The following is a 12,131-nucleotide window of genomic DNA, read 5'->3' on the forward strand; positions in this document are numbered from 1 at the left end:
ACCTGAGGCCTGTAGAGTGTGAGATGTAGCCCTTCGGGTTTTTTGCAGTTTCTCTGAGCAGTTCACCTTGGGGTGATTTTGCTGGGACGTTCACTCTTGGTAAGATTGGCAATTGTCTATGTTTTCCACTTTTCCACTGAATAAGCCTAATCTTTCTCACTGTAAAATGTTGGACTTTCGAAATGTTCGGAAATGGCCTTGCAACCCTTCATAGATTACTGGGCAGCAACAATTGCTGATGTCTTTCCTTCTTGGCATTGTGATAACACACACATGAATGCTGTAGACCAGCACACTGCCACAAGTTCTGCTTTTAGAGATGGTCATGCTTGCCGATGATTAATTTGATTAGCAGCGCCTGACTGCTATTATCCTCTTAATTCCTATGGAAGCAGTGCAGTAAGGATCCACTTAGTTTGTCACACATGGCTTTTCCATTTTTGACCTAGTTTTTGTATATACAAGAAGACAGACACTACTCCAAAATGAATAAATGCAGTAAAAATGCTGTTCATGACTATACTGAAAACTATAGACTGATCTCATGAAATGGCGTATGCATGACACACCAATTCGTATTTCCATTTTTGTCGGGCTATCAACATGCCTAATCACTTTTCAGCGTGTTTATGAGCGCCATTGACTCAACGTTACATTACTGTATATATAAATGTATGACCTACCCCAACCCGTCCCTAAACCTACCCGTCACTGGGGTTAATACCATTTATTAGTCTTCCCCTACCATCCTAGCAAAAAAAAAAACATTGCTTCATTTCACACGCGGAATCACTCGGACATTTAACAGCGCAGACAATTCACGCGAATAGCTCAAAATGCGTATAGATAACAGGCCACTTGACTTGAAAGTGGCGTGTATGTTTAAGCAAAAGTCATGATGCCATGTTGAAAACTACTAGAACACATAAGAAATAAAGATATGGTTGGTCAAATAAAAGAATATATTAAAACAACAGATATAAAACTATTTACCTCTTCATGGTTCAGTGTTTATCATATGGGTGCAGCAAGACTGGGAACTCTGTCAAACAATGGCAGATGCAGCTTTTTGGCTCAAAATAGAAATGGTAATAAAGCAACAAGCCATTAAACATCAAGAAGTCCATTGAAAATGCATGATAATGAAATATACAGGGACACGTTGGGGTCGGCAATCAATACCCCATTAACCCCATACTCCACTTTGAACATTTCATCAAAGATCTGTGGATAATTTGAACAATTAACCTGCGCTGCAGAGCCCATCCCCCTTGACATCTGCATTACCATGACAATCAGAGCTTGCATAGTGAAAATGAACCTCACTTGCATATGCTCACCTCATGCCACCACTTTTCCTCAGATAACAGGTTTAAGATAAATTACACAGCACTTAAGATGTGAGTAATGGCCAGTATCGACTGCGCTCAACATCCCGTCTGAAAGCTTTTCAAAGGCTCCATTCCTAGAAAGGAGATTTTCTTAAAACTGGGCTGGCTTAACAACCTTTAGGTTTAACTATTCAATATCCCTCTGAGAATACCAAGCAATGAATGTGAATGGTGTGAATTTCATTGTTTATACATTTTGTATTGCAGAATAACTACAAATCATACTAAATTTGCACTTGAAAACTGCAGCTACTGATAACTGAATTTTGCTACACATACTTATTAGTTTTGCAAAGCTGCTTTGAAGCAATGTCTATAGTATAAAGCACTGTATGGAAGTAAACTTGACATAGGCCTACCCATATTCCACCTCAATTGAAGAAAAAGTGTTTTGCAATACAACACGAACACAATATGTACATTGTAACAAACAAAAGAGAATTTTTTTTTTTTGACGCAAGAACATAGTAGTTAAAGACACCTAACACCAAGTGGGACCAAACTTGCCACTTGATTTTAAAAGCCACATCACTGTTATGTTCAAAAATGAAGTACTGTACATATACCTAAGAACATGTACATGCTCTATACTCTATATATTTCTTGAGGAGCCATTCGAAGAAAGTAGACTGAAATCTGGATGAGTTTATCTCATAGGATTACTCTGAGACTTCTGGAATCTCCTGCATCTCTTTGACCCCCAGTAAAGTACATGAAAAAGCTCATTTTGTACTAGCAGTTGCTTTGAACTCAATGTCATCTTCCCTGGCAGCCAAAAGACTGAAAGTTTACAGTATGTAATGCTCTCTAAAGATCTATTAGGTCACTATAGGTTAGTTACTTGACTTTTAAGGCCCACTGTTGCATTTGTAAAAACAAATTTTAAAAGACAAACAGTAAACTGCAATCAAGGCATTTGTCGATCGGAAAGATATTTTTGCCGTCCTTCCTACATGATTCGGCAAAAGTGTAACTTATCAGCTGGCTCTGACGGTCGCTAAGAAGATGGGACGCAATGAAAAGCCTGTGGTCGTTTTGGTTTCTCCTTTGGTCGGACTCATGGAGGAGTAAGTAAAAGAAGCAACACTCGTTATTTAACTTCTAAAATAAGTAAAGTTAGGCTACGTTCTGTAGTTGACAACTGTATGCAAAGTAGTTGACTTACTGCGTTGCTCTGATTGGTTGTAGGTTTACCGACTACTTTTTTTTTTCCTGGTTCGGTTAAGACACGCCTCATAATCAAAGCCCTACGGAGCAGTTTCAGACTCATATTCCGACAAGAATATGAGTATGACGAAGTCAGGCTAATTAAAAACATCAAATTATGCAGAATATACGATGGTAAATATTTCATTGAGGAGTTGTAAATACAATATACAACAATAGAATATATGAAGAGTTCAGATGCAAAAGCCTCTAAATGCCATTTGAAATTTTCTTCTTTAATGATGATTATCAAACTTGTATATTTAAGTTCAGTAATTTCACTTAAATAACAATTAATAGGTAATTATCATTGCCATTTAAGTGAAATTACTGAACTTAAATATACAAGTTTGATAATCATCATTAAAGAAGAAAATTTCAAATGGCATTTAGAAGCTTTTGCATCTGAACTCTTCATATATATATGGTATGATTTTACCCCAAATTCAGCATATTGACACAAAATGATAACTGCAAATCCACCTTTCGCAGCCTAGAGTCCAGTTGTTTCTATAAATTGCGATCCATTTGCATCTCTGTTTTGTAGTTTTCGGCAAACCATGATAACCAAAAAGTAACCATTCAGGCAAAATATGCCGATGGATGGATGGACAGACATATTTTATTATCAAAATGTATGACATTGAAATGTACTGTACCAAATTGTTAATATAATGTCTTAAAGGAGTAGTTCACTTTTAAAAAAACTTTTGCTGATAAAAATATACCTCAGATTTCTTGACAAATCTAGATGTTCACTTAATCGCAAAGCTAGTTGTGTTTTGTGTGTTTTTCACAGCATTAACCCCAAAAAACAAATTAAGCGGCTCAGTCTTTCCACCACTTGGGCGTGACGTCAGTCAGTCACTCCGGCCGACAATGACATCCCGCGTATACCTACTATTCCTTTCACTTTATGAAAAAACAAGTATTTTTAGAACATTAATACATTTCCACATGAACTTGTCAACAACATAAACAGGCTCACAGCAGGAGTGTGTCGCCTGACGGCTTCTGTGAATCTCACATCCAACGGGACACGCGAACAAAACGTCAGAATCAATCACATGCCCAGTCTGTCATCCTCGGGTTCTTTTGCAGACAAATGCTACGTGTGGACTAAACACGCTGGCATTAACATGAGGATCAAGTGAGGTGACCGCTGAGATTTGCTCCCGTTTAGTGTGATGGACACCTTTCAAAAAAGAAATATGAAATATACCAACATAAAGCGACTATTTTAGCTATACTTCAATAAAGAATTGTCCATTACAGCAATAAAATCCGATAAAAAGCAGAAAAAGTCACAGGAAGCAGATGTAGCAGCTCACTTTCACATCACAGACGGTTTATGCCAGTGTAGACACAAAATCTTAACATCCGCGTGCTCATTTCTACCAAAAGCTGAAACAGATGGAGCTTAATAAGATCATGCAAAAAAAGCCCATAAGGCGTTTGTTGAGCAAAGAGAGACAGCTTCTATTACTGTGCATCTAAAATGCACTATCCAATACATTACTGTGCTTACGGTATTTTGTATTGTTGAACGAAACAATAAAACAGCTTAACTCTGATGAGGAAAAAATCGTAAAATCTGTAAATAGCAAATGATAATTAAGAAAGGGGCTGGTGACCACATCAATACTGAGTTTAATGCATTAATATGTCAAACTATACACATTTTAGACAAAAACTAATGACTGCTTTCACATGGTTTCAAATCAAACGCAATTCTGAGAGTCAATTATTTCAAACTGACTACATCATGTTGGAATATAAAAGGGTTTAATTATTCTCAGTCAATATCCTATTGAATTGCCGTCTTGCTTAAAGCTTAAGTGCATTTTGAGATGTTGAGTGTGTGTGTATGAAGAACAATATCTGACTGTTCTCTGGTTACATGGCATGTCGAATCTTCTCCAGGCTTTTTTCGATGTTGTCAAGAACCTCCACCGCTGCTTGAGGAATTCTGGTGCCCGGGCCGAAGATACTGCTGACGCCACTGTTGTAGAGGAATTCGTAGTCCTAAAAAGAGAAGAAAATGCATCAGAACTATTTCACTATGTCATGATTAGTAAACTAATTAATTGAGTACATTCATTAGTTTTGAACCTTGAACATTTTAAGTGGAGCATATATTGAATTAGAAACCAATTCTGTTCAACCAATTGCTTTTAGATAAAAACCACAGTCACGGTAATAAACAGAAACAGTCCCGAACTGAAATATACTGATCGCTCAAAATGTAGTGTTTTTTTTTTTTTTTTTGGATCACACAGTTTTTTAATAATGAGTCTCTCTCTGATGAGACAAGATGTCCACTTATGGTAAATTACTTATTTTAGTTTTAAAAACAAAAAAAAATTCCAAAATGAGTAAAATAAATAAATAGGTGAATAAGTGAGTGAGTGAAAGAAATTAATATATATAAACTTTAATACTTGCTAATCTGTCTGAATTATCTTTTTACCATGATAACCAAAAAGTAACCATTCTGGCAAAATATGCCGATGGATGGATGGATAGACATATTTTATTATCGAAGCGTATGACATTGAAATGTACTGTACCAAATTGTTAATATAACATATTAAATGAGTAGTTCACTTTTAAAAAAACAACTTTTTGCTGATAATTTACTCACCCCCATGTCATCCAAGATGTCCATGTCTTTCTTTCTTAAGTCGAAAAGAAATTAAGGTTTTTGATGAAAACATTCCAGGATTTTCTCCATATAATGGACTTCAGTGGGCACCAAATGGTTCAAGGTCCAAAACAAACAAAACTTTTTTCGAGTAATTTTGTTCATTTTGATCGTTGAATGAAACAAATGACTCGAAAAAAGATTTGTTCATTTTGATGAACGAGTTCGAACAGGAGAGTCACAAACGCTCATCACAGTACAGAGCAAGGCGAGCATTTGAGCTTATAAAACTTAAACTTTTTTATTTATTTTTGAAATGAGCGATCGTTTCGCTTTATAAGACCCTTATTCATCGTCTGGTGTCGTTTAAAGCCCTTTGAACAGTTTGCAGTTTGCACTGAAACTGTCTTTTGGACCTTGAACCGTTTGGTTTCCATTGAAGTCCATTATATGGAGAAAACTGCTGGAATGTTTTCATCAAAAACCTTAATTTCTTTTCGACTGAAGAAAGAAAGACATGGACATCTTGGATGACATGGGGGTGAGTAAATTATCAGCAAAAGTTTTTCAAAAGTGAACTGATTCTTTAATATAAAGTACTGTGTAAAGTCTGAATGGATGCACGACCTCTGCCATTAACAACAATAGAAGCGTTGTCTCCTTGCTTGTTTTTCTATCCTAACTATGCAAAATTATATGATCAGCTGCATTGTATTATTCACAATCAGCATGATTGATCAGTCCTGACCCACTCATTGAAAACCACAAGCTCAAAAAGTGAAACAGCTAAATGCAGTTTGTTATATTTATATTAGATTTAGTTTATTTTAACTGCTATACCAAACGCTGGTGGAATCTACCTGGTAGATCTGATATAGTATAATCAAATGGATCGTGTGCATGAGATGGATTTCCACAGCTTTCGCCTTCACTGGCCCAAACTCATTACAGGTTAACAATCAATAATCATTTAAATGGAACTCAGTTAACTAGGAACTAAGGCACTCTCAGACCTCAACGCAACCAAACACAAATGCAATCTATTTTAAGCATATGCGGACAAGCTCAAAAAGACATAGCTGCGGTATTCAAAGTATCTCGCATGCCAGTGTAATTGCAGGCATACAGGTTGCAACATACATCCAACTTTCATACTTTCATCCTAGAAGATAATTAGGATTGTGTAGACTGACCTTATAAAGGTCCTAATTAAACCTCACTGTGACTGAGAACGGACCTATATTTGAACAAATTGATGATCTAGATGCAAATTTCTCAGTTATTCTGCTGGAAGAGTGGTCTCTGGTTAAAGATGAAAGGCTGAAAGCATGCATGTTAATTATTTGATCTGAATGAGCACAAACAGTGTTATATTACAAATCAGGCAACACTGAAGTGTTAGATTAGATCATTTAAACACACGAGTTGGGGTCACACTTTTAAAAACAGAAATTAATACTTCACGGAGGATGCATTTTATTGATCAAAAGTGACAGTAAGCATCAAATTTCTGAAGGATCATGTGACATCGAATAATGCAGAAAATTCAGCTTTGCATCACAGAAATAAATTATATTTTAAATTAAATTCTATTTTAAATAGTAATAATATTTCACAATATTACTGCATTGGTTACTGCATACAATATCAAAGCATTGGTCTTGGTGTTGTCAATAACTACTTTAAATTATCCAATATACTGTATACCCAAATGTAGGCGCACATCTATGAAATTCTGTATGAATGCAGCAAGTGTTTGCGATTCAAATTCAATATAAATGTGGCAAAGGTCAGAATGCTTCTTAAATTGATTTAGCACAAGTCTCCTTTCATCATGACTTACTGCTTTATTAATCAGTACAAAAAAGGGAATCTGACGTTTTGCACCGAGATTTAAAGATTTAACGATTAATATGGGGAAAAAATACCTTTCTGCCATGAAAATTGCTGTTTCTTATCTTTTCCATACACATTGTGAATGGTGAACTTTCTGAATGAATGCACAAAGAGTTCAGTCAAGTCTAATCTACATCAATGTCTTCGGTTCTGGACAGATCCTTTAATTTCACTGTTGTCCATATCAAAACAAAGATAACACAAAACGTTCATCTTTATATTATAAGGCTATCTAAAGCGTAGACATCTAACGCCCGTGTCTTAACTAGATATGATGTGACAAGATTCCAGAAACAAGTCATTTGTCTGTCCAGAACAGACGCAAAGCAACTCCGAGACACGACAAAATTCAGCTAATCAGAAGAGCCTGTGGATGGAGTCTTCTGGAAGCGCTCTGCATAACCATAATCATAAGACCATTTTATTGAAAATACATTCTAAATGACTGACACAATCTTTGTCATGGGATACATAGTTCAAAGTTTGATTCATTTTTAAGAGTTGTGTCCTGAATGACACACTATTTCTATGTCTGTACTCATGTACTAAAATTGCATGAGTTTTATAAGGTTATTCAAGTCAGAATTCAGAGTCTGTTAGCAAGTGTTCACACTTGTAGCTCGTTCTTTTGGTTCAGATCAAAAAAGAAAGTCATATATTTAGTCCTGATTCGCTTAGCTAATGTCATTTTTTAACACTGGACCTAAAAATAAAATAAAAAATATATACTTATATGACATGGCTAAATGCGCTCACTGTATGTGTATACATATGATGGTATAAAATGGAGCTGACAACTCGTGAAGAGCTCATAAAATATGTAAAGGGGTCAAACCAGCAGCAGGAATCCCTCCGTCGTACACAGAAAATGAAGATCTGCTGTGAGGAGACGCTATTCTGATGCCTGTACCGATGGGCAAGATCACGACTATGATAAGTAAACAGCTACACTGTAAAAAAAATATTGATGGTTTAACTTAAAAAAGTAAGTAACCTGGTTGCCTTAAAATTTTAAGTTCATTGAACTGGAAAAAGTGAGTTAATACAATGAAGGAGATTAATTCAACCATCAGAAACTCAAAATATGTTATCTGAACTTGACAAAAGAAAATATGTTGTGATAACAAATCTTGAAAATATTTTTTACAGTGTATGATTGAGCATTCTGTCCTTTTTAGGGACGCACCTTGTGACATCAAGTCCTGTTTTTGGTTCGATTACATGTCTTTGGCCAGTGTTGCGATCATATTCCAGTCGAACCAAACCAGGTTTCGATGGAAGCGGAACGAGACCCATCTTTCCAGGGGTCTCGGCCCGCTTTTAGTGCGCATCAGGGTTCGGATGGCAGCGTTCACACATTAAATGAACCGCACTAACAGAGCAATCGCACCAGGGTTCGTTTTAATCCAACCAAACATGCCATGTGTGAACACACCCTAAAGATGTGAGCCTGTGACAAGTGAGTGTCCAACGAGCCACACTTTATTTAAGTAAGTGCATCATCCTGCTATTTAAAGTGCAATTTTTCTTTTAGGAATTTTCAGAGTGACAACACTACTCACACACTATTTATACCATGGTCTGGGTGAATACTCGATTCTGATTGGCCGCAGGGTGTCCGTTAAAAAGTGATAGAGGACACCTAGTAAAGTAGTTCTGGTGAAACTGCCTGTTTACCATTCGAAATTATTAAATAAATGCGCTGCCCACAACAGCTGTGAGTAACCATAGCAACAGGCAGTCAAAGTATCCGTTAACAATTTGCTCTATCAAAACAAACATCTAACGTTAGTTAGATATTACATAGCCTACTAATACAACAATGAGCGACTTCGTTATTTCTTTTAACATTTATGGAGAATATGACAACTTTGACGATGCTGAAGAAAGAAAAAATGTAAATAAAACGGAGAAACGTCGCAAAGAAAATTACACCGCTGCTGCTCTGAATGAGACCCTGTGGGAGTTTTACGCAGCAGTCCAGAGCTGCGCGTCGGCCGGTTCACGCCTCGCCGTCGTCCATAAAAACCTGACAATGGACACCTCGTCGGGCATTAACCCTTACTCTACAAAATGGCATAGAATAGTGGGTAAATACACAGTAACATGAACTGAACTGGGACACCTAAATATGAGGTTAAGTATCCATTGTCACTTTCAGCTATAAAGTCATGCAAAATGATATTCAAACTCACATTCAATTCTTTTAACATTAAATAAATCACATATCAGTACCTGTAACCTGAGATTTTAATTGTCATACTTTTTATGTTGCTGTTGTTTAGAACAAAATCTCAGATTGATATGGAAAAGATCCATTTTATCTCATGTTGCGGCGTTGCATAAGGATATTGAGCAAGGCAAGGAAAGCAGTTTAAAGTTTCTCACTAATTTGATATAAATTTTCATGCTTTTCTTTGTGATCTGTTGTGTGAAATCTACGGAGGCGTATTGCATTCACTTGAAGAAAAAAAATCTACTCTGTTTTTCTGAATTAATGAGTTAATTTTTCATGAGAAAATTTTTTTTTGCTTTGTTTTTCTGAATTAACGTACGGAGGCGTATTGCATTCACTTGAAGAAAAAAAAATCTACTCTGTTTTTCTGAATTAACGGGTTAATTTTTCATGAGAAAAAAAAATTGCTGTTTTTCTGAATTAATGACTTAATTTTTCATGAGAAAAATTTTTTTTGCTCTGTTTTTCTGACTTAACGAGTTAATTTTTCATGAGAAAAAAAGTTTTTGCTCTGTTTTTTCTGAATTAATGAGTTAATTTTTCCTGAGAAAAAAAATTTGCTCTGTTTTTCTGAATGAACTCATTAATTCAGAAAAACAGAGCAAAAAAAAAAAATTCCATGAAAAATTAACTCATTAATTCAGAAAAACAGAGCAAAAAAAAAAAAAAATTCCATGAAAAATTAACTCATTAATTCAGAAAAACAGAGCAAAAAAAAAATTTCTCATGAAAAATTAACTCGTTAATTCAGAAAAACAGAGTAAAAATTTTTTTTCTCATGAAAAATTAACTCATTAATTCAGAAAAACAGAGTAGATTTTTTTTTTTCAAGTGAATGCAATACGCCTCCGTAGTCTGTCAGTTTCAGTCTAAGAGAACTGTGTAAGCAGCAGTTCAGCTCCCACTGTGCCTCTGCTCATACATCGAGCTGTCTGTCAGGAGTCAGGTGTTACCTGTGGTGGTATGACCCCTCCGCAGATCACCATGATATCTGGCCGGTTGAGGTTACGCAGCTCTTTGATGAGCTCGGGCACGAGTGTCTTGTGTCCAGCTGCCAGTGTGCTGACCCCCACACAATGCACATCTGCATCTACGGCCTGTTGGGCGACCTCCAGCGGGGTCTGTCATCATGGAAACGGATAAAAGAAAAATCCAGTGAAGTGACAAGTGTTAGACTGTGAAATCAAAGTGACAGTTCACCTAAAAATGAAAATGCTGTCATTATTTACTCACCCTCATGTCGTTCCAAACTCGTAAGACATTTGTTCATCTTTGGAACACAAATGAAGATCTTTTTGATGAAATCTGAGAGCTTTCTGCACTACCACTTGAGGTTCATTCTCATGTTACGCAGCATGTTTGAGCTTCAGTAAGAGGTTTGTTCACACGTGTCAAGCAGGTTCAGTTGAGCTTCTGTTTAAATGTGAATAAAAGCCTAAATTAAATCTGTTAATCATATGCAACGATCGAGTCTCTTCCGAAAATTTGGACTTAACCGCTCAATTCATATGGATTTACGATTACGAACTCTTTATGAACTTTTTGAACACTGAAAAAAATAATTTTTTGGTAAGGTAAATACTACTGAAAAAACCCCAATGTGATTTACAAGAAAAAGTTAGTTCAGGCAAGAATTAAAAAAAAAAACTAAGTAAATTCCATATCAGTACTTAGTTCAAGCGAGTAGAAATGAAAGCATAAATATGAACTCAATAAAATAAAGTAAAATTTACTCAACTTTTCTGATACTGGGGTTCCCATCATGCACTGGACCTTGAATAATTAATTAGGCTCATTTTTCACTGGTTTCCTGCTGTATTTACACTGTTTTATCATTGCTTTTAGTAACTTGCCATTTTGTGACATTTTGAGGAAATTTTCTGCTCAAAATGACACATTCAAACACAAAAACGATCCATCAAATGTTACCGTCATTAAGTATTGAGGTCTTTGCATTCACATCATGTTTAACATCTGACATGATGAAGTATAAATTACTTAGATAGGCTAAGTAAAACACATACTATAAATGACAGGTATAATTCAATAAAATTGTTTGAGTGAAATGTAATGCAAAGGAAATTACAACTAAATCGATATTAATCAACCTTTTACTAGCCAAGTGACTTATATTCTTTGTTACTTTCACTTAACTAAAGTAAAGTTTACTTAATTCCATATTCCAAGTAAATTTTAACTTAAGATTTCTAATTGAAGCTACTGATAAATATGTTTAGGTTTTTACTTGGCAAATCTTTGTAAATTTACTAGCATTTTCTGAGTGGAAAAAGTTGCCTAGCTTTTTTCAAGTAAATCCTACTCCACATTTTTTTCAGTGAAGCGTCAAAGTGTCAGTTGCATAGCTGTCAATGGAGGGACAGAAAACTCTCAGATTTCTAAAAAAAAAAAATATCTTCATTTGTGTTCTGAAGATGAAAGGAAGTCTTACAAGTTTGAAACAACATGAGGGAGAGTAATCAATGTCAGAATTTTCATTTTTGGGTGAACTAACCCTTTAATACTTTTATTCAGCAAGGATGCATTAAATTTACTCAAAACTGATTCAATAACTGAAAAAGTTTCCATTTCAAATAAATGCTTTTGTTTTGAACTCTCTATTCATCAAAGAATCCTGAATAAAATGATTTCCACTAAAGTATTAACTAACACAACTGTTTTCAACACTGATAAAAATCTGAAATGTTTCTTGAGCCGTAAATCAGCATACTAGAATGATGTGACACCGAAGACTGGAGTA

At 35.5% G+C, this 12,131-nt stretch overlaps 1 protein-coding gene across 2 annotated transcripts in view; it reads right to left on the reverse strand.

Moving 5' to 3' along the window:
• Nucleotides 1-4,227: 4,227 nt before the first annotated feature.
• The window catches only part of mmut (methylmalonyl CoA mutase), a 31,220-nt gene continuing 23,316 nt past the window's right edge, over nucleotides 4,228-12,131 (reverse strand). For both annotated transcript variants that reach the window (XM_039690206.2, XM_039690207.2), the window contains exons 12-13: nucleotides 10,327-10,494; nucleotides 4,228-4,622 (exon numbers count right to left, since the gene is read on the reverse strand). In XM_039690206.2, coding sequence (XP_039546140.2) covers nucleotides 4,494-4,622; nucleotides 10,327-10,494 — 297 coding nt within the window. In that variant the 3' untranslated portion in view covers nucleotides 4,228-4,493. The remainder of the gene's footprint in view (nucleotides 4,623-10,326; nucleotides 10,495-12,131) is intronic.

Source organism: Pimephales promelas, chromosome 13 (genome assembly GCF_988280905.1).
Source record: "Pimephales promelas chromosome 13, fPimPro1.hap1.1, whole genome shotgun sequence".
In the NCBI taxonomy this organism is placed as follows: domain Eukaryota; kingdom Metazoa; phylum Chordata; class Actinopteri; order Cypriniformes; family Leuciscidae; genus Pimephales; species Pimephales promelas.